The 23,868-nt window shown below is 38.8% G+C and overlaps 1 protein-coding gene across 2 annotated transcripts in view; it reads right to left on the minus strand.

The window, feature by feature from the left end:
- The window catches only part of XPO5 (exportin 5), a 55,529-nt gene that overhangs the window by 27,465 nt on the left and 4,196 nt on the right, over positions 1-23,868 (minus strand). The window contains exons 4-17 of one of the 2 annotated variants that reach the window (XM_008515772.2): positions 23,595-23,732; positions 23,265-23,447; positions 20,536-20,562; positions 19,949-20,134; positions 18,982-19,058; positions 17,881-17,980; positions 16,640-16,723; positions 15,895-16,020; positions 14,824-14,914; positions 7,193-7,321; positions 5,367-5,485; positions 1,809-1,964; positions 515-556; positions 111-200 (exon numbers count right to left, since the gene is read on the minus strand). In XM_008515772.2, coding sequence (XP_008513994.1) covers positions 111-200; positions 515-556; positions 1,809-1,964; positions 5,367-5,485; positions 7,193-7,321; positions 14,824-14,914; positions 15,895-16,020; positions 16,640-16,723; positions 17,881-17,980; positions 18,982-19,058; positions 19,949-20,134; positions 20,536-20,562; positions 23,265-23,447; positions 23,595-23,732 — 1,548 coding nt within the window. The remainder of the gene's footprint in view (positions 1-110; positions 201-514; positions 557-1,808; positions 1,965-5,366; positions 5,486-7,192; positions 7,322-14,823; positions 14,915-15,894; positions 16,021-16,639; positions 16,724-17,880; positions 17,981-18,981; positions 19,059-19,948; positions 20,135-20,535; positions 20,563-23,264; positions 23,448-23,594; positions 23,733-23,868) is intronic. The other variant, XM_008515773.2, reaches the window with a different exon arrangement.

The raw sequence follows: 23,868 nt of genomic DNA on the forward strand, positions 1-23,868 counted from the left end.
TACAGTTCTCAGCTTTCCCTTATATGAGGTATAATCAGGGCTGGATTTACAAAGAAATGTAACCAAATTCAATAGGTCTCAGTGGCTGCTTGGCCAGGCCACTGGCTTACCAGCACGAGCTGGGGGTAGTCCCGACACATCTTGATGATGGAGGAACAAGCATGTCTCCGCACATTCCTCACTGCCCGGGTTCTGGGGGCCTGGGAAGACACAGTCAACAAACGTGGAGTCACTTTTAATATAACTTGCAGATGCTGCACAGAATCATGTAAATATCTCCTTCAGAGGCAAATTCACCATCAGTTTTCCCAACTGTGAGAGTACAACCGAGTGACATTTATAGTCCCCATGAATCGCCATGCTCACTGGTTGCACCAGACTAGCGCAAACACCCTATCCTCTGACCATCGCCTGCCTTCACTACCCCTTTACTGAGGAAAAAATCTAGACGCAGTGTTAGGGATTCATACTTTTGCACTCAAGAAGTTAGAATTTGTTGAATTCATGGTCTTACCTTACTTTCTTCAACAGTTTCAAAAGTGACAGATGAAAATAGCTAAGGGGAAGGAAAAAAAGGTCACTCTTCAGTACCAAATACATAAAGTATTTTAAACAGCAGTTATGATAAAGTTTCCAAGAAAATCCCCAAAGTGTAAACAATATGGTAACAAAAGGCCTTTCAATTTACAAAGTTTCAGATGTTCATTTCCTCAGATAACTGTGAGAGGCTTGAGATTCACAATTTTACCATCAAATATTTTACAAAGATAAAGGTTACAGAATCCCAGAACAATCCATGCCATCCTCCAAGCACTCAGCTATGGTGACACCACTCCCTTCTCCACGTTTTATTAAGAGCTGAGTAATCTACCCTCCCTGATTCCATTTCGTAACTTCTCATTTACTCTTTGACTCAATGCACGATGATGGCTGCCCCAGTCACCGGGATGGAAGGACACTCTAACACAGGTCCAATCGAGAAACCTGGTGGACATTCTCCAATTCTTAGAGAACTTCTGTTGCAACAAATGAGTCCACCTTTTTGAAGTTCTATGGCCTTTGTAACACAACGTTTTCTCCATTTCTCTGGCTCTCTCTTTTTTCTTCTTTGGGGGCTTCTTCTTTGCCCTCCTCCCCCAGTGATGGTGAGCCCCAGGGTTCCCTGCTTCAGTCACATGTCTAACTCTACATACATATCCTCTTTCCTAGGGCTTCACCTCTACTCCTGGCACTTCTATGATGATATAGCCTTAATTTTATCTCATAATCTTCTAGAGTCTGAACCGTTAACCTCCAATAGCCATTTTACTGTGAGGTGTCTCCACCTGGATGTTGTACATGTATTTCAAACACAGTATTCCAAAACACAATCACTCCCTTCCCTTCCTCACTCCTACGGAATCCAGTACTCACTCAGGTGATGCTCCATGACTCACCTAGTCACCTAAACTGGAAGCCCAAAAACTGTCCACAATGACCTCATAAAATCTCCTCCCAGTTCTCCGATAGCATACTCTGATACCCTCCTTTTGGTATTCTTTTCTATTTCTCACTGTACACATCAATTAATTGCAATGCCATGTAGATACATCTATTTATGTGACTTTCTTCCCAAACACAGCACCCCTAAAGGGTGAGGCTTTTCCGTCAGCATGGTACCTGATCCACAGTAAGTACTGAGTAAGCATTTGATAAATGAATAAATCATTGTCTGTTTATTACTTGTCTCACACACTTTCAAAAACAGTTACAAAAAATAATTAGCTTAGAAATGCCAAAATAAAATTTACAAAGGAGATGGAGTTTACCTTAGAGAAGACCTGGGGCAGGAACTCTGGTCTGTAGGTGACAAAAGGAAAGAGTGCTGAGACATTAGTGAGGACACAGGACAGGATGAGGGGATCCTTGGTGTCAAAGTTCAGGACCATTTGCAATAGCTCTATTCCATCATTAACAGGAATTTCCTATAATGAAATGAAAAGACACACATGAAAAGGAGGTTGACATGGCTGACAACTACTTTTAGATAAATTTCCTTTAGACTCTACTTCATAAATACATAATAGGTTGCTAGATATAGTTTTATATACTGCTGCTTTTTAACCTTTAAAATTCTAACCATTATCCTATGTTATTAAAAATGTTCATAAATGATGGCACCATGTACCATCTTATGGATGTAGCATTTCCTACTACTAGAAATTGAAAATGTTCCCAGTTCTTCACTATTGTAAATAATGCTAATATACATCTTTGCAAAAATGTTTTTGGCTACATTTTCAATTATTTCATTTAAATAAGAGACTTTTAGGGATGGTTGTAATTATTGGGTCAAAAGGTATAAATACTTCTAAGTCAAGCTGCTTTTCCTCTTTATAGCCTGTATAAATTGACTCTCTATCCATCAACGTGCCTTTCTTACCATTTTCTTAGCAGCAGTGAGTTTATACCCTAAAACCTTTGCTTATTTAGTAAGTAAAAAGATGACTTTATTTAAATGGGCATTTCTTGATTACTAATATGGCTGAATTTTTAAAATATCTGCTAACCACTTTAGTTTCTCCTCTATATATTATCTGATCATATCTTCTGTCTATTTCTCCATTGGGTCTAGTGTTTTTCTTATCAATTTATAACAAAATTTTATTGTGAACAATTCCAGGCCTTTAAAAAGGTGTAAGCAATACTTTAATAAGCCTCTGCATGACCACTTTGAGAGGTACAATGTTACAATACAGAGGTTGTTCTGTGTGCATTCCCTCCTTTGCAGCCCTAGGTGTCCATTTTCCTGAATTTGGTGTTCACAATTTCACAGATTCCTTCATCTCTGTATACTAGTGCCACAAATGTACATATCCCTAACTACACAGTCTGGTATGTTTACTTTTGTAGCTTGCTGTTTGGGGTCAACATTGTTTATGAGCTATCACCCTTATTCATAGTATAACCCTAAATCATTTTCATTGCTCTATAAATACATCACAATCTATTCTATACAATCTATTGGTGGACATTAAAGGTTTTTTCTAGGCTTAACACACAAGGCTTCTATACTAGTACACAGAGTTTCTTCAGAGCACAGCCTTAGGAGTAGAGCTGCTGGATTGCAAGGCTATGCATCTTCAAGTGGATAGTGCCAAATTATTCTCCAAAGCTGTGCTATCAATTGTACTCTATAAGCAATGTTTAAGAGACATAAACTTTTTATAATGAGGCTATCAATCCCATTCATATTTATTGCAAATACTGTTCCAAGTTTGCCTTTTAAAGTTTATTTAACAAGTTAAGAAAATATGTAGTTAAATCCATTAATTTTTCTTGGGATTACTTTCATTGTTTTTAAACTTACGGACCTTTCCCCAAACAGTTAATTTTCCCTAATGCTATTTATTAAATGACCCAATCCTTCTTGATTTGTTTGGGATGCTTATATATGCTCCAGGTTGTTTCTGGGCTATTTTGTTCCAATGGGCAGTGTCTAATGCCAGTTCCATACTGCTTTAAAATACTGTAGCTGTACATTTTACTGAAGCAAATCAACCTCATCTTCTTCAAAATGTGACTTTTGTTCCCCAAAGCTGTTCCCTGACATTAATGCATTACTAAAGCTGCTGAAGCAAGGCTCTAATCAATGTTCTTGGATGCACACTACTGGAAACACCAGCTCAGCTTATGCTGCAATGCACCAGATGGGGAGTTTTTCCACCTTTTCAGCCAAGGAACCTCTTGGTCAAACTATTCCACATGCTAAAAGCTGAGCTGCTCTGACTAACCCTGGGGTGAGGGTGGTGACTGAGGGCAGACACTGAGCAGTTTGCAAAACCAGTGGCCTAGGCTATACTCTGCAGCGTCAGAAACTGATAGCAGCAAGTGGGAATGTAACAGGCTGACATCTATCATATGCACATTTCTGGGATATGTAATGTCACAGCTTCATTAACAAGTAGGTGAGTAATTTCATCATATGTATATATATTCACCAAACACTCACCTCCCCTAACTAGGAATGCTTCATTCCAATTCATTTCATTTTGGTGAAGAAAAAAAGGTTTTAGAGTCAGAGGTTTACTCTGCCATTAACAAGCCTAAATACTACCATCTGGGATTCTCCTGAGGAAAGAGTTGAGTTCTGTTTGTTCCCCCTGACTCCTACCAAATTTCCAGCTGTTACCTATGCTTTGTCCCCAGCCCAAATCTTTCTCCTATATACACCCCAAACTGTTTTTGCACCTTTTGACCAATTAGTATTTGGTATTATAACCAAATATCATATTCAAGGACTTTTTACAAAATACAGCCTACAATAAACTAGGCACCCCGCACCCCCTAAAACTGCCTAATACTTTCACACATCTTAAAGACAAGTACTTGACTACCCCTGACCATTTCATTTTCTTGCCTGCAAGTATGATCACACCCACATATGTGGATCTATTTAAGGTGTTTAACTTAAAAAATGCCAGGAAAGGAAACAGCAGGGCCATTTCCCTTGATTTAATAAGGGGCTTTCTTGATTTGCCGCACTTACTCTATTAGACACGTTTCCTCTAAACCTGAAAAAAAGGCTAACTTAGTAAAAAATGCCAGATCCAAGTAGGGTTTCCCATCTAGATTTTGGAACAAACTCAAAATGCCATCATTTCAAACTGAAATGGATCAATATAAAAGCAGACAAAGTTGATCCTGAGATCTAATTTGTTAATATGTCACTTGTAAGAAAAAGCACTATAATTCACTTATCTTCAAGGGATTTAGAAGGGTTCTTTTCTACAACTAATCTAGAATATACTAAGATATAATTACCCCAAATTGAGTGATCCAATTATTTTAATCTAATTAATGTAGTTAATATGGTGTGTACTGTTACCCAATTAATTAGAGCTTCATCTAATGTAATAAGAGAAGGGTGATAGGTGACATGAAGTACAGAAAAATAAGACCTATTTATTAAGATTATTCAGTGAAGAGGGTCACTGATCAGCCAACATGAATATTCTGGTCTATCTGCCACAAACTGAAAAGGATGCTTAGTGACAAATCTCTCTTAAAATTTTCCAGTTCAAGGTTTCCATAACTGTCCTCCCTGCAACAGTTATCCTACATCTGTGGTTCACTGAACTATCAGGCTCGTCTTACTATCCCCTTAAAATGAATACTAAACATTGTAGGGCTTAGAGTCAGGGAGAGCTGAGCTTGTGTCCCAGCTCTCCTATTTACTACCTATTTAACCCTGAGAATGTTACTTAACCTCTCTGAATCTCAGTTTCCTCTTCTGTAAGATGCACATCCAGAGATTTTCCTATCCTTTTGCCAGTTTTCAAAAGATCAAAATCATCATGCAGTCAGCATGGGAAACAGTTACTTACTTCTTTATCTAGTGTTCGAAACATCTGGTTTATCACGCTCTCCAAAAAAAAAGTCATGGCTTCCCACTGCACAAATGAAGGTGAGAAGATAGAGCAGAGGCCGCCTTCTCCAGTTCCAGCTGTAGGGGAACAGAGTTTAAAACACACACACACTTACCAACATTGCAGGATCACAAAAGACACAGAGAAATAGTGGAGTCTTAGAGACACTTGGTAATTTCACAGTTGAAGGAACAGAGTAATCTAAACCCTCACAGCCTGGGAAAAGAAAAGAACAAAAAGCAGAGAGGGCTCCCTACCCTGCGTCCACCTCTAACGATGAGCTGCCTGAATTCACCTGTGAGCCTTGTCTGTAAAACCATTTTGAGTATTGAATGAGATTTACATTTACATGGCCAATTAGAAGCAATTGATAAACATTAATTAATTTCTCCCATCCCCGCTTTATAATTTGTCCATGGGAATATAAATAACTAAGACATCTGAGACCACAAAGAATCCTTCCAACAAGGAATTGATATAAGATACAAAACGCTGCTTCACGTCCAGCAGCCTCATGACAATTGCAAGAGCAATGTCTGCAGAACTGTGCCACCCTCCAAGGTCACAAGTATCATCAAAGCACATCACTCAAACAGCGAGGCACAGGCATAGAGATTTTCAAATTACTTCTCTCGCTTCCATACAGTACTCCCATTTAATAGCTTCATTTTGGTGCAGCATATCTGGACCTCCGCAACCATTCAGTTACTAGATACTGGGGACCTTCACAGTCAATTGTGAATACACAAAGCTGAATGTTGAATCCCATGAATTTCAAGTAAGTAGCGTACCTGGTAACTGACCATTAACATGGAACTTTTCTAAAGCAGTGACTTATACCCTCTCCTTTAATGCGTATTCTACCCGCCACCCCCAAACTTTCTGAATAGTAGGTCTGGGGTAAGGGCTGAGACTGCATTTTTTTTAAAGATTGGCACCCAAGCTAACATCTGTTGCCAAACTTCTCTTTTTTTTCTCCCTAAAGCCCCCCAGTACATAGCTGTATATTCTAGCTGTAGGCCCTTCTGGTTGAGCTACGTGGGATGCGGCCTCAGCATGGCCTGACGAGGGGTGCTAGGTCTGTACTCGGGACCCGAACTGGCGAAACCCTGGGCAGCCGAAGTGTAGCACGCGAACTTAACAAGTCTGCTGCGGGGTTGCCCCCCTCCTGCTTTATTGATCCTGTCACCCACAGCATGCATTAATAAGATGACAGACAGAAGAGATGGAGTATGGAGAAGTTACCCGGCTTAAGCATTTGGTTAGAGGGGGGTTACTGTGATTTAATATAAAGTGGCCTTTCCCAAAGTCTTTGAGGTGGCTGAGTGATCTGGGAAGTCCCCGTACTGCTGTTATGTCTGACTGACAAGACCTTCTTTCTGAGTTTAGGAGTACTAATAGGAATAAAGCTTTCTAACCAAGTAATGCAAGAACTTGGTTGGAAAGCTTTAAAAAGTTACATCATGCCATTTGTTAAGATGCTACCTGAAGTGAAGTGATAAAATCAACAACAAACAATTGGTTGATTCTGTTAGAAAAGAAAAATGAAGACAAAACTGATAGGGACATGGTTTTACCCTAATTTAAAAAGATAAAAAATTTAGTGTTTTCTGCTTTCTCTGTGTATACAACTAAAAAGGCTCACTCCGTAAGATGAAATTGTGGGGTGAGCAGAGCTATTTTTGAACACTATCATTCTAAAGTGTAGCTCAGAAAGGTTGCTTCCTATGTGCAGTTTGATACGATACAATACTTCACTAAGGTTCAGACATAAAACAACTTACAGTTAATGGACCCAGTATCAACAGAAGTGGAGAGCTGATACTTTAGCCATTCCCCAGCCATCTGGAAACTTGTCTTGGGATCCAAACGACATGCTAACCTCATTACCTCTCCTTGCTGGGCCCGGGAGGCTGCCAAGAGAAAGACATGAATCAATAACTGGCACATAATAGGTACTTAGTTAATGTTCATTCATTTATCCATCCCAGGGGGAAAATGTTCAGAGAGTCTGTTTTGCAGACTTGGGCTATGAATGTAACAAATGTTCAATAAAGCTTTGTTAACAGATTCAGAAATTGTCAAAAATAATCTCTGGAAATTGTGCTACCAGCTAGATCCTATAAGGGGCAAATTAAAAGAAATGCTGTCCCATTTCTGTTGGAATTAAAAGACAAGGTTGGTGCAGACGTAAAATGACAGAGCCACCATGGAAAACAGCTTGGCAGTTCCTCAAAACATTAAACGTGGAATTACCACATGATCCAATAATTCCCTTCCTAGGCATATACCCAAGAGAAATAAAAACAGATGTCCACTCAAAAACTTGTGCACAGATATTATATCAGCATTATTCTTAACAGCCAAGAAGTAGAAACAACTCATATATCCATCAACTTATGAATGGATGAAGAAAATGTGGCATCTTCGTACAATGAAATATCATTGACAATAAAAAGAAACAAAGTACTGATCTATGCTATAACATGGATGAATTCTAAAAACATTTTACTAAGTGAAAGAAGGCAGTTACAAAAAGCCACAAGTTGTATGATTCCACTTACATGAAATGTTCAGAATAGGCGAAATATAGAAATAGAAAGTGGATTAATGGTTGCCCAGGGCTGGGAGGGATGAGGGGATTGGAAGATGACTGCTAATAAGTACAGGGTTTCTTGGGGTCATGAAAATGTCCTAAAATTGATTGTGGTGAAGGTTGCATAACTCTGAAAATACGAGAAGTCATTGAATTGTATACTATAAATGATGAATTGTATGGCAAATGAATTATATCTCAATAAGGTGTTATTAAAAAACAAAAAACACATCCAGAGTGAGTGATGTCAGCATCATGGTGGAGTGAGCGTCCCCAGTAATCTCTCCCCTCAAACATACAATGAAAAGGACATTCATACTCCAACAGAAGACATCCAAACACAATGCAAAAAACATTGGAGAGACTCATGCAGCCATACAGAGGGTGGAGAGGCTGGAGGCCCCCTCGGAGGAGGTGGAACAGGGTAGGAGAAAACTTTGCTCTCTCCCCTTAAAGAGTGCGATCTGGGACCATGGGAGGCCTCCCAGAGGGAAGGAATGGAAGAGGGGATGTTCATTCTTGGGAACATCAAGAATCCCCAGTGGTCCCATGCAGCCTAGAAGGAAGCCTTCTACTGGGGCGAAAACCTTTGCAGGGGGTGACCTTATGAAGCCAACACCCCAGGAGAACAGATAGCAAGAACAGAGGGAGAAAGCCCTGAAAGCATGCAGGACAAAGCACCCCTCCCCCTCCCACCCAGAACTGGCTGGAGCACCTGGGATCTTGGCTGAAGGCAGAGGGCACAGAATAAGCAGCTCTTGACCCCCACCTAGTGGCGATAGGTGGTGACTGCGACCAAATAACACCAGGATGGAAAAAAAACCCAGAGCCACTGCCTCTAGCAATATCAAATATTAGATTAGATCTCCAGACCCGAGAGAAAATGACAAGTACCCAGAAATCGGTCCTGAGGATACAGAAATATGTAATCTAAATGACAAAAGATTCAAAACAGCTATCATCAAAGAACTCAACGAGTTAAAAGGAGCTACTTCAAAACAATTCAATGAGTTCAGGAGCTACTTCACAATAGAGATTAAATCTATAAAGAAGAATCAATCAGAAATATTAGAGATAAAAGACACAATGAAAGAAATAAAACAAAATATGGATTCCCTGAATGCTCAAGTGGCCATCATAGAGGAATGTATCACCATAATCTAAGATAGACATGTTGAAATGCTCCAGATAGAGAAGAGAGAACTAAGGTTGTAAAGAAATGAAGAAAGTCTCCAAGAAATATCCAACTCAATTAGGAAATGCAATGTAAGAATTATAGGTATTTAAGGAGAAGAGAAGGAGAATGGAGCAGAAAGCTTGTTCAAAGAAACAATAGCAGAGAACTTCCCAAACTTAGGGAAGATGGAAATCCATGTGGAAGAGACTGCCAGATCTCCTAAATAGGTCAATGTAAAAAGACCTACTGCAAGGCATACAGTAGTGAAACTGGCAAAAGTGAAGGACAAAGAAAGAATACTAAGGGCAACAAAGGAGAAGAAAATAATCTACAAAGGACCCCCTATCATGCTTTCAGCAGATTTCTCTACAGAAACCTTACAGGCTATGAGAGACTGGAATGACATAGTCAAATCTTTGAAGGACAAACTTTCAGCCAAAAATACTCTATCCAGAGAAAATATCCTTCAGATATGATGGAGAAATAAACACTTTCCCAGACAAACATAAACTAAGGGAGTTTGTAGCCACAAGACCTCCCCCCACAAGAAATCCTCAAGGCCCTCATACCTGAAAAAAAAAAAAAACGGAGAAAGGGGTTACAAAGCACAGAGTAAGGAGATAAATAGGTAGACAGAATCAGAGCAGGACAGCAAATACTCAAGTATAGCATTACAGAGAAAGGGAAAGAAAACACGAAAAACAAAGATAATCTTGTCATTTTAACCACAAACTCATAACACAAGATGGAATAAGATGTGAGAAAAACAAGTTAGGAGGGGAAGAGGAAAGGGACTGAATCAGTTTAGTCTAAAGAAATAAGAGGCGATCAGAAAAGGAACTGTCTTATCCACAAGATTTTGAATACAAACCTCATGGTAACCACTAAACAAAAAAGCAGAACAGAGACACAAACAATAAATAAGGAGAAAACAAAGAAACACAACATAAAAAAATACATAACTTGACTGGTAGACCAAAATACACAGGATGAGGAACAAAGGAAATGCAGGAGAACTGGAAAACAAGTGACAAAATGGCAGCATTAAGGCATCATATATCGATGATCACCCTAAACGTAAATGGATTAAATTCTCCAATGAAAAGACAGAGTGGCGAGATGGATTAAAGAACAAGACCCAACAATACGCTGCCTCCAGGAAACACATCTCACCCCCAATGACAAACACAGGTTCAGAGTGAAGGGATGGAAGATGATAATCCAAGGTAATGGCAAACAAAAGAAATTAGGTGTTGCCATACTTATATCGGACAAAGTAGACTTCAAGATAAGACAGGGAAAGAGAGACAAAGAGGAGCAGTATATAATGATCAAAGAGACACTCCATCAAGAAGACATAACATTTGTAAATATCTATGCACCCAACACAGGAGCACCAAAGTACATAAAGCAACTATTAACAAACCTAAAAGAAGATATTAATAATAACACAATAATAGTAGGGGACCTCAAGACTCCACTCACATCAATGGACAGATCATCCAGACAGAAAATCAACAAGGAAACAGTTGAATTAAATGAAAAGCTAGACCAGTTGGACTTAATAGACATATGTAGAACACTCCATCCAAACATAGCAGAATATATGTTCTTCTCAAGTGCTCATGGAACATTCTCAAGGATAGACTGTATGTTGGGAAACAAGGAAAGCCTCAACAAATTTAAGAAGATTGAAATAATAACAAGCATCTTTTCAGATCACAATGGTATAAAGCTAGAAATTAATGATAAGAAAAAAGCTGAGAAAGGGACAAAGATGTGAAGACCAAACAACACGCTATTGAACAATCAATGGGTCACTGAAGAAATTAAAGGAGAAATCAAAAAACATCTGGAGACAAACGAAAATGAAAACATACAATACTAACTCATACGGGATGCAGCAAAAGCCGTACTAAGAAGGAAATTCATTGCAATACAGGCTCACCTTAACAAACAAGAAAAACCCCAAATAAGCAATCTCAAACTACACCTAATTGAATTAGAAAAAGAAGAACAAAGCCCACAGTCAGCAGAAAGAGAGAAATAATAAAAATCAGTAGAAATAAATGCTATTGAAACAAAGAGATAGTGGAAAGGATCAATGAAACAAAGAGCTGGTTTTTTAAGATAAATAAAATTGACAAACCCCTAGCCAGACTTACAAAGAAAAAAAGAGAGAGCTCAGAAAAACAAAATCAGAAATAAAAGAGGAGAAATAACAATGGATACCATAGAAATACAATGGATTATAAAAGAATACTACGAAAAACTGTATGCCAATAAAATGGACAATCTAGAGAAAATGGATAAATTCTTAGATTCTTACAACCTCCCAAAGCTGCATCGAGAAGAAACATAGTATCTGAATAGACCAATCACAAGTAAAGATATTGAAACAGTAATCAAAAGCATCCCAAAGAATAAAACCCCAGGACCAGACGGCTTCCCCGGGGACTTCTACCAAACTTTCAGAGAGGACTTAACACCTATCCTTCTCAAGCTATTCCAAAAAGTTAGGGATGATGGAATGCTTCCTAACACATTCTATGAGGCCCATATCACTCTGATACCAAAACCTTACAAGGACAACACAAAAACGGAAAACTTCAGGCCAATATCGCTGATGAACACAGGTGCAAAAATCCTCAACAAAATACTGGCAACCTGAATATAGCAATACACCAAAAAGACCACACATCATGATCAAGTGGGATTTATACCAGGGACACAGGGATGGTTCAACATCTGCAAATCAATCAATGTGATACACCCTGTTAACAAAATGAGGAATACAAGCCACATGATCATCTCAATAAATGAAGAGAAAGCATTTGACAAGATCCAACAGCCTTTTATGACAAAAACTCTTAACAAAATGGGGGCAGAAGGAAATCACCTCAACATAATAAAGGCCATATATGACAAACCCACAGCCAACATCATACTCAATGGGGAAAAACTAAACGCCATCCCTCTGAGAACAGGAACAAGACAAGGAGGCCCACTATCACCACTCTTATTCAACAGAGTACTGGAGGTTTCGGCCAGAGCAATTAGGCAAGAGAAAGGGATAAAAGGAATCCAGATAGGGAGTGAAGAAGTGAAACTCTCACTGTTTGCAGACGACATGTTCTTATGTATAGAAAACCCTAAAGAATCCATTGGAAAACTATTAGAAATAATAACTACAGCAAAGTTGCGGGGTACAAAAGCAACTTACAAAAATAGTTGCATTTCTATACTCTAATAATGAACTTATAGAAAGAGACCTGAAGAATACAATTCCTTTTACAATCGCAACAAAAAAAATAAAGTACCTAGGAATAAATTTAACTAGGGAAGTGAAGGACTTATACAATGAAAACTGTAAGACATTATTGAAAGAAATAGATAATGACACAAAGAGATGGAAAGAGATTCCATGCACACACATTGGAAGAATAAACATAGTCAAAATGTCCATACTATCCAAAGCAATCTACAGATTCAGTGCAATCCCAATCAGAATCCCAATGACATTCTTGACGGAAACAGAACAAACAATCCTGAAATTCATGTGGGGCAACCAAAGGCCCCGAATTGCTAAAGCAATACTGAGAAAAAAGAACAACGCTGGAGGCATCATAATTCCTGACTTCAGAATGTACTACAAAGCCACAGTGATCAAAACAGCATGGTACTGGTACAAAAACAGACACACAGATCAATGGAACAGAACTCCAAGTCCAGAAATAAAACTGCACATATACAGACAGCTAATCTTCAACAAAGGTGCCAAGAACATACAATGGAGAAAAGACAGTCTCTTCAATAAATGGTGTTGGGAAAACTAAACAGCCACATGCAAAAGAATGAAAGTAGACCAATTTTGACACCATACACAAAAATAAACTCAAAATGGATCAAAGACTTGAAGATAAGTCCTGAAACCATAAAACTCCTGGAAGATAATACAGGTACTACACTCTTTGACATCAAACTTAAAAGGATGTTTTTGAATACCATGTCTTCTCAGACAAGGAAAACAAAAGAAAAAATAAGTGGGAGTTCATCAGACTAAAGAGCTTCTGCAAGGCAAAAGAAACTAGGATCAAAACAAAAACACAACCCACCAATTGGGAGAAAATATTTGCAAATCATATATCCGATAAGGGGTTAATCTCCATAATATATAAGGAACTCACACAACTCAACGACAAAAAAACAAACATCCCAATCAAAAAATGGGCAGAGGATGTGAACATTTTTCCAAAGAAGATATACAGATGGCTAATAAACACATGAAAAAATGTTCACCATCACTAATCATCAGGGAAATGCAAGTCAAAACTACACTAAGATACCACCTTACGCCTGTTAAAATGTCTATAATCACGAAGACTAAAAATAACAAATGTTGGAGAGGGTATAGAGAGAAGAGAACCCTCATACACTGCTGGTGGGAATGCAAACTGGTGCAGCCACTATGGAAAACAGTAGGGAGATTCCTCAAAAAGCTAAAAATAGAACTATCATATAACCCAGCTATCCCACTACTGGGTATTTACCCAAACAACTGGAAATCAACAATCCAAAGTAACATATGCACCCCTATGTTCACTGCGGCACTATTCACAATAGCCAAGACATGGAAACAATCCAAGTGCCCATCAACTGATGATTGGATAAAGAAGATGTGGTACATATACACAATGGAATACTACTCAGCCATAAAAAAGACAGAATCATCCCATTTGCAACAACATGGATGGACCTGGAGGGAATTACGTGAAGTGAAATAAGCCAGACTGAGAAAGATAAACACCAGATGATTTCACTCATATGTGGAATATAAACAAATACATTCACAAAGAAAATAGGTCAGTGGTGACCACAGGAAAGGGGGTGAAGGGGAGTACTTATGTGGTGACAGACAAGAAATAATGTACAAGTGAAATTTCACAATGATGTAAACTATTATGAACTCAAATAAAAAAAAATCGAGCATTAAGACATTAATTGTTATGAAATTTTAAAAAGTAGTAATAAACAAAAAAATCTTGAACTTAAAAAAAAAAAACAAAAAAAGAGGGCCATCCCCAGTGGCCTAGTGGTTAAGTTCAGTGCCTTTTGCTTTGGTGGCCCAGGTTCAGTTCAGGGGCTTGGACCTACATCACTCATCTGTCAGCGGCCAAGCTGTGGTGGTGGCTTGCAAACCAAAAAAAATGAGGAAGATTGGCAACAGATGTTAGCTCAAGGTGAATCTTCCTCAGCAAATAACAAACAAAAAAAATCCAGCACAGAATTAGGATATTAGGATACACGGGTTTTTCCTCTCTTTTAGAAAAAAGACCCACAAGGTAAGAGGGTATTTAATCCTAAGGATAAAAAAAATTCAAGAGTGCCTTATGGATAATTACTCTCTTTAAACATTAATGTCCAAAGGCAGTGTGTGTGTATGTGTGTGTGTAAGGGAGAACACTATGCCTGGAATGAAGGAGTGTAATCCCAACACCTCTGCAATGTAAAACTAGAGATTAAACAGGCTGCTGTAGATTTGGGGCTCTTTAACATAGAACCCCAGGGGTCATGCACCACTATTCGTAAACTAGATATCATTCTGAGACTGTTGGGAGAAAGTCCAGGTTACTATCACTTACAGTTGAAGAAAGCATTGAAGTCCTCATCGCTATCAAAATCAAATCGAGAGTATTCACAGCTAGGGCTGTCAGTTTTAGAAGGAAAGCCCATCTGGAAAGAGAAAGAGAATTTGGGTAAGGATGAAAATAGACCTACCAAAAGAGTCTTAAACTCCAGGAACCCAAGCACTTTAATTTAAGAAGAGTCACGGGTTTGCATGAGATATTTTGTGATAAATATCTGCTTCTGGTCTACCCTAAGTCCACAATTTGCCCCCAGTTCCAATAATCCTGAGAGTAGTAGAAAAGAGAACACTCCCACTTGATACTCTCTTCCAGCTTCCTCAGGGAGAATTAAATTCTGGAATTCGTTTAAGGTCTTCAAGTATAAAAATGTCCCAAGACAAAGTACTAATACAGCATGCAATAAGTAAAAAAGAATTAACAACTATTTGTCTCCTTAAATGCGGAACCCTGGGAATAAGCATGGAACTTTGCATGTTTCATTCAAAAGGTACTGAAGACCACGGCAGAGGATCAGAACCTGGTGTGCTACGTACTAGGTGAATTCCTTGAGGAAATAAGGGGACCCCTGAATGGGTTCCATTCTCTGATTTTACAATCAAGATTAAGCATCCGTCAGCTGCAAGAGCCCTTAGCAGATCTCAGGGAATTTATAAGCACCTCTCTACTGAGGTAGTGAGTAACCTGCTTCCACTTTCCCTCCCTTCTCATTCACCTTCCTGACTTTCACTTGACCTTCAGATACAATCAGATATTACCTCCTCTTGGAATCTTCTTGATTCCACCCTCCTTTCTGCTTTTAACCTCTGAAAAGTAATTATCACGTTGTATGGTCAGTGCTCTTGTCCTATCACTTTTTTCTCCCTAGCACTTAGCCCAATACTTGCTCCAAAATATGAAAGAGTAGACATAGTAATCACTATGGACTGCTTTCTTCTGGAGGAATAAGAGAATAATATGCCCAAGGAAGAGATCTTAGGGACCAAGACAAGGCTGTCAATGATGCCAGTCTAAGTCTTATTATGTGTATTCATCTACATGCCACGTGTTTACATTCCCATTGCGTACCTTGACCAAGTTAGTCATAGAAGCACGAAGATATTTTGGTATTATTGCTAATAGCAACGGGTCACGGGATAGGATCTCATGCCGGAAGAGGGCTCCCCATGTCATCTGAGTTGAAGAGCGTAGAAACTAAAGAGAAAAAAAGAGAAAAATCTCAGTTTAAGAATTTGGATTTTATCTAACCAAGATTCTTACTTAGCCTGGCAATTATCAACTATATTTCTTCATGGGAATAAATCTCTATAATACTTTGAAACTATCCATACCGTAGTGCATCAGTAACGACTGCTCATTATGGACCACACATTAACAAGACAGACTGTGGATCAGGTGCAATTCCTGGAGCTGAGCCAAACTCTACCACTTTCTCCTTTATGCAAGAAAGGATATGGGAATCTCCGGGTGATATTACAAGGAAAATCTTGAATTGGATGAAATTAATTTTATAATAACCCAGTTAACCAGATTTTTGTATTTAAGATATCTTTAGTAGCACAGCACCTGGGACATACCTCACATCTGAGCGTTATCAGAATATCATCCGAGGGCAAAAGCTGCTGACCTAGATGGTGCGATGCTTGGCTCAGGAAGAAGACCCTGCAGTTCTCTTAATGAAATGACACTACAGTTACTCCCTAGGGCCTTAAGAGTCACATTTTATACATGAGCTACTAATGACCTCAGGCCACAGTGCTTGATTTTGGTTTACCTAACTAAAATTTTAAGAAGTAACCTGCATAAAGTTTACCTGACTTGGGTGGGTTGTGAAAGCAAGAAAAGATTCCAGGTATTTTCCAAAGTTTGCTGGTGTTTCTACATCAGAATCCACGCCCTATAGGACAAAAAGAGCACTACATCAATGACGTTGAAGTGAGTAGAGGGTAGTGGGAGGAGAGGAGTAACAAATACAGATAACTTAAACCCTCAAAAATTTCAGTTTTGAAAGGACTTCATACTTACTTGCGGCCTAAGGAAGGCATTGTTTCAAGGGCTAAAAAAAGCAGGAAAGTGGCTTTATCTCCTTAATCATCATTAAAACCCATTCTGTGGTCACAGAGTAAAATGAAAAAGAGTATTCATTTCAGAAATCACAGAAAGAAGAAATTTGTATCATGTCTTCAGACCTTGTCTATCCACATCTCTGTGACCCAACCTATTAAATAACCATTCAGTGGCATATATTTTCTGTCTGAAGCTCTATCCTCCCTGACCATCAAGCCACCACAAAAAGGCATGACATCAAACATAAATGTCTGTACCAATGTCCTAGCTGTCAACTTGTAAGACTGAGGATTACATTTTTCCCTCAAGACAGGTATTTCCAGGTCAATCAGACAAGTTTTCGTTTATGATCCAATAATATACCCTTTAGATTTGGGAAAAGCATTCTTCACTCAAATCCATAATGTTTCATGATCTAATAGGACTTTAAAGGGTAATGCACTGAGCAGACTGATGCTCTACAAGTACCAAAATTCACAAGAAGAGCAGTGTTGACTTTATGGAATAACAGATGTGGATATTTGCTGTTGATACTAACAACTGATTTGTTAAAAGAAATTTATATCATTCAAACCCTTTGAAAAGAATTTAATCTACAGAATCATGCAATAATCTGTAGGCCAATGCCCCGTCAGGCTAAAATCAATGGCATGTGTCACCCCTTATACCAATATAACTTTTGGGGCCGGCCCTGAGGCCTAATGGTTGAGTTCGCCCACTCCAGCTTCGGTGGCCCAGGGTTTTGCCGGTTTGGATCCTGGGGGCGGACATGGCACACAGCTCCTCGGGCCATGCTGAGGAGTCATCCCACATGCCACAACTAGAAGGATCCACAACTAAACATATACAACTATGTACTGGGGGGATTTGGGGAGAAAAAGGAAAAAATAAAATCTTTAAAAAAAACCCCAAAACCAAAAAACAAATATAACTTTCTAAATGCTCTTCTCACACGGCCCTGAAACTCTCCAGAAAGTAAGTGCTCACCAGCAGTGCACATAGCTGATTGCCCAGAGCACACAACACCTGACAGAGTCTCTTCAGGAAGACATAGTGTTTCTCTACCAAGCCCCCTCCATCAGCAGTCCTGTAAGATGAGAAAAGGGTGTGATTAATTGCAGATCAAGAAAACCGAAGGGATTGCCATCAAATGGAGCGGTATGTAGTCTGCATTTCAACATTCAAATTTCAGTTGATTATCAAAGTTAAAAAAAACAAAACTACCAAGAAACCTCCAACCAAACACTGAAAGACTGATGAGGACTAGGAGTTCACTACAATTTCATCCCTAAAGAGACACTCTAATTTGGGGCATCATACACTCCTTGGGTATTTTGGGATAACCACAAAAACTCTGAGCATGACTCCATAAAACATGCATAGACGTATATGCACAAGAAGCTGCACAGAAAGACAGTGGTTGATACCCAGGGAGGACTTAGAGAGATGCCTAGAGAGCATGTAACAATTCCTTACACAACTGACAAAATTAAAAGGACTATAATAAGAGAATGGGAAGACAAACCACAGACTAGGAGAAAATATTTGCAAAAGATACATCTGATAAAGGATTGTTATCCAAAATATACAAAGAACTCTTAAAACTCACCAATAAGAAAACAACCTGATTAAAAAATGGGCCAAACACCTTAACAGACATCTCACCAAAGAAGATACACAGATGGCAAATAAATAAATGAAAAGATGCTCCACATCATATGTCATCAGGGAACTACAAATTAAAACAAAGGGGCAGATTCTGGTCAGGCACCAGAGCCTTCTCAGGCCTAGTCATCAAGGCTACTAGGCGGCTTAAGGATCATCAGAAGGAGACAAAGAGAATCAAGATGAACTGTCTGGGGAGAACGGGGAAAACTGCGAAATTGAGTGGGTGCTGAGTCAACAGCCCATCTTATTTCCACATAAGGTCTTCAAAAAGGTTAAAAAGTCCCTTTAAGATTGCCTGATTTTCCTATAAAAAACACTGTCAATTGACTGCCAACATTCAGATAGGAACTTCAGATATATCCAAATAAGACAGAAAAATGAGAAAGAAATTAGAAAACACACAGAAAAGTAGGTACTCACTGTGCAGCAGAGAGTATATAATGCATGGCAACATCTCCAAATAAGACCATCAAGGGTTTCCGGTCCTCCAACTTTCCCTAGACCCAATTTGGGGGAAACACAGGTAACACAAACTATATTATGAAAAGTCTCCAAGTACTAACATCTCCTATACCTACACAATCAAACATACCAACTTCATAATTTCTCACATAGTCCCGGGGCTCACTGAACACGGGAAAAAAGCCAACTCTTTAAAACCAAATCTGGATAAGACATATTTTCAAATGTGTTGGGCAATAATGCTGATATGAAAGTGAAGTAAATTACATCAGAAGATAATATTCCTATGGAGAAAAGAGTCATGGTCCCATGTGTTAGCCAAGACAGATATAAAGCTGATGTAGCCACCACCTAAGATTCTTTAATATTACTCTGAGTTTTAAACTTTAACATTACTTTTCTCTCTCTCTTTTTTTTTTTTGCTGAGGAAGATTAGCCCTGAGCTAACAACATCTGTTGCCACTTTCTCTTTTTTTGCTTAAGGAAGATTAGCCCTGAGTTAATACCTGTGCCAATCTTCCTCCACTTTATATGTGGGTTGCTGCTATAGCATGGCTGATGAGTGGTGTAGATCTACGCCCGAGAGCTGAACCTGTGAACCCAGGCCACTAAAGCAGAGCGCACAGAACTTAACTGCTATGCCATGAGGTGGGACCACTTACATCATTTCTTAACCATGAAGTGCCAAGATTCATGGCTGTTTTAAGAACCAAGCAGCCTGACAAATCTCTGTATATTCTGTCATGGATCCCTGGAATACTGGCAAACTACTGTCCAAAGGAGTTGGAGGCAGGTAGTAATGTTGGCATTAAGTAAAAAAAAACCCAAACCTTGAAATGTCTTCTTGCTACAACGTGCAATTAAACAGATATACGCACCCCTCAGGGAATCTGAGGATAAAAGTCAGTTTGAAGTGGTAACTTACTTTTCTGCTGACTGCAATGAGAAGACATTCAGCTGCTCCCAACTGAAGCTCCTGCTCATTCAGAAGCAGGCACAGCATCTCCAGGAGTTTACAGTTTTCGGCAGTAATATGACTCATGGACACCCAGTCAATGTAGCCTGCTAGAGTATTCAATGCTGCCACTCCTACTCGACAGTTTGCTTGGGCCTGCATGAAAAGAAATTACCTGTGACCATTAAGTCCTCACCAATGGACAAGGAAGCTGTGGTTATACCTGAGCTCCTTCTATTTTCTAATTCTAAAGAGAAAATGATTTTTAAGAAAATGTACTCATGTAACAGTCACTGATAGAGAACTCAAAGATTTTCTTCTGATACATAATCACTTCTCAAACAACGGCATTTTCAATGTCTGTCCATGAGACCATACTGGCATGTGTGGCCATTTTATCTCCTTTAGAAATCTCAAATACTGAAATTTCAGCTCCCGTCCACCATAGCTCAGTGATCAAATGAACCAAGGCTGTGGTCGCCCTCCGCTAGATGTATGCGTCCCTGTACCTGAGAGCCTCAAAGAAGTCTCCTTTCCACTCCACAAAGAGCTCTTACCTTTGACTTCTGAGAATTATCTGTCTTCTGAAAGAAAAGAAGTATAAGGATCCAATGTTTTTAACGAGGAAAAGGCTATGTAATAACTTCCCCCCCATAACCAAGGCCTTGAAAAATGATTTTCAAATACAGACTGAACTTTTAATCTTGGAAGGAATACAACTTTACTAAGAACACATAACTCTTATTCCCCCTAAGGACAGGTTATTTTAATTTTAGCAAAATGACAAAAAGTTAATAAACAGCTAACACAAATTTAAGAGAACATTAAGATCCGCAAAGACAGTTTCAAAGCACACAGTTTACAAAGAAATACAACTAACAGATGATCAATGAGTAAGGCTCAACACTGCTAATGACGAAAGAAATATAGTTTAAAACAAAGCAATAGCATTTTTTCCACATTAAAATAAAGACAAATTAAAACTAGCAAAGGTTACTGAAATAATGTAATGTTAATGGAAAAAAGCAAGAAACAAAATTAAATGAATACAATTTATGATCGTGTATGTATGGACAGAACTATAGGAAAACCACGTACACGAAAATATTAGATGCTAAACACATCAAAATAGTATCTGTTCAGTAAATACAGAATCAAACTGGCCTTTACCCTTCTATTTCAAATGCCACAAAAATATTACACAATGCTTATAACTTACAAGTGTATAAAATTAATATTTTCTCAGGAACTTCTGAAACTAAAACTACGAATAACTCCTGAAAACAGTTAAAGGGGAATACAAGCAAGAATAATAACTTCTGAAGAATCTGAAAACTTACCACCATTAGGATCATAAAGGATTTGTTTTACAATTCCTTTTCTCAATTTTCAAAAAATATTTTTTTTTAAGAAACAACAAGTATTAACGGGGACACATGATAACTAGACATATCATGGTGATCATTTCATAACGTATAAAAATATCAAATCGCTACACTGTACACCTGAAACTAACATAATATTTTACGTCAATTATACTTCAATTAAAGAAAAACAAAAAATAAGTATTAAGCCTGCATCATCAGTGATCAAGAGGAGGTGTTAATGGGGCAGAGATGAGTAGAACCCTCTCAACAGCATCTACTGATGCTGCCCAAGAAGAAAAAGGGGATCCAAGTGACAACAGCGAAATCCAGCCTTCACCCTCCACTCCAACAAACCTTCCTTTCCATTTGGATGCCTACGCCCCCTGGGACCAGTGTAGGAGCCACGTGATGGGACAGGGAGAGTGAGCCTACTCATCCCATAGCTGTTTGCCATTCAACCTACACCCCAACTGGGAAGGTGAAGGGATGGAAGCAGAGAAGTAACTATGGGCAAACTGAGAAGTTCCAGTACAAAAGATGGCTCTCGGTGTGCTCTGGTCCAGGGCACAAGCGGTAGCCTGGTTTAGCAGAGGGAGAGAACTGAAACTGAGGCTAAAGAAAAACACCACAGTGGACGTGTTTCCAACCTGTGTCAGACCATCACCAATCAGCCCTGCTCTGGCACACTGGCTGCATTTCTAGAGCATCTAAGTATTCGTAATTTGTTCTCCTTCTCCTAGGGGAAAATGAAAAGAATACCTCCTTTACCCTCAATACCCATAGGTTCTTAAATGCAAATATTTTCTTTTGAAAAACTTTGGGGAGATATTTTGGGGGAAAGAGTTCATTCTAGTAAAAACAATGGAGTTTGAATTCCACTGCAACCATTTATTAGGGGATCTTCAATAATAATACTCTCTGAACCTTGGTTTTGTCATCTGTAAAATAGAGACAATACTTTCTAACTCTTGGAGTTGTTTTGAGGATGAAATAACATATAAAGTACAAACAAGTATATGGCATATTACGTATTCCCTGTGAGCCCCTCTCTACCCTAACAGCTCACAGTACCCTCTCATCCACTGTGTCAGTATCTATCCCTTCTCTAAAGACAGACCAATGGAGCTGCCAGGTGCATAAAAAATAACTAATTTTATTTAATCCTATTTTGTGAAATAAGCACATATGCAAATTCTAGATCAAGGTTTTCCAACCTCAGTACTATTGACATTTTGAGTTGGACAATTCTATACTGTGGGGGATTGTCCTGTGCATTATAGGAACTTTAGCAGCATCTCTCTCCTCTACTCAGTAGATGCCATTAGCAACCCTTGGCTGTGACAACCCAGAGGGCAAAATCACTCCCCTGTTGAGAACCACTGTACTAGATTAACTTTCACACTGCTTCTTCTGAAGGTTCTCTGCTAAAAATGACAGTGGACACTGACAAAAGACGGTATCTAGCTTGCCCTTTTCTGCAGAAGAAAAACCTCATCAGGAAGAATAAAATACCAGACATGATGTAGTCAAGATCAGTAAGACCTGCAGTTTCCTCTACAAAAGGGACCAGGGCCAATGGGACATCAGAATTTAACAGGGAAGCAACTCTGACCTATCAGAAATCTGGGCTTTCAAACAGTAAAAATTAATCTTTATTTTTATACTACTTTAAGAATTTTCTTACTATAAAAGGAATTATCTTTTCTAGTAGACGTGGAAACTCATTGAACTGAGTTTCTTAGAAAGTTAGTGCTGGTTTTTCTTGTCATCTGTTTCTTTTTTGTTTATAAAACGGCCTTTCCTTTTGCTGAACTAGATACCCTAGTTCTTTGCTGAAGGATTATTTTAACTTTAAAAAACAAACGAAAAAACCACTCATATTAGAAAATAGGACTTTTGGGAGGTGAGGTAGCCCTTACCACTTGCCGGTACTTGTTTACATTTTCTTGAAGTGTGTTAAGTAGAAAACTGAAGATCCTTTCCATGTTCTGGGTTAAGGTTTGCTGGATATCCCTTCTTCTTTGAGGGGGTAGTGTCTGAAAAGTCACTACGTCCTCTGCCAGTCGCAAAAGAATGAACATCACTAATTCTGTCTGTGTTTCCTATATCAATAGGGAAAAGCTAATTAAATTAAACTCAAACATCTTTTTCATTATAAGTATGCCCAAAGGCTCTTTTCTGTTGACAAAACAAAGAAACTCCCAAAGAGCCAAAAAAACAAACTGAATGGATACAGCTGTATTTCATACCCCTTGTTTGGAAAGAGTGTCCAATTCTATTAGCATGTCAGGCCAGTGCTGTGGCCACTCGCGCTTGATCATTTCTACTACAATTCGAGACAGGACATCTTTAATATGGTTCTCCTCTTCCAAAATGTTCAGTGTTCCCTGAAAAAGAACAAGAGATATTAAGAAGTCTGAAGACTGAATTTAAGGAAAAAAACTGAGCTGTAAAAGTGTACTAACTCATTAGCAGGCCTGCTTTTAAACTAAACAAAATAAACAAACCTGTTCTCCATGTCTG

This window comes from Equus przewalskii, chromosome 19 (assembly GCF_037783145.1).
Source record: "Equus przewalskii isolate Varuska chromosome 19, EquPr2, whole genome shotgun sequence".
NCBI classification, from domain to species: domain Eukaryota; kingdom Metazoa; phylum Chordata; class Mammalia; order Perissodactyla; family Equidae; genus Equus; species Equus przewalskii.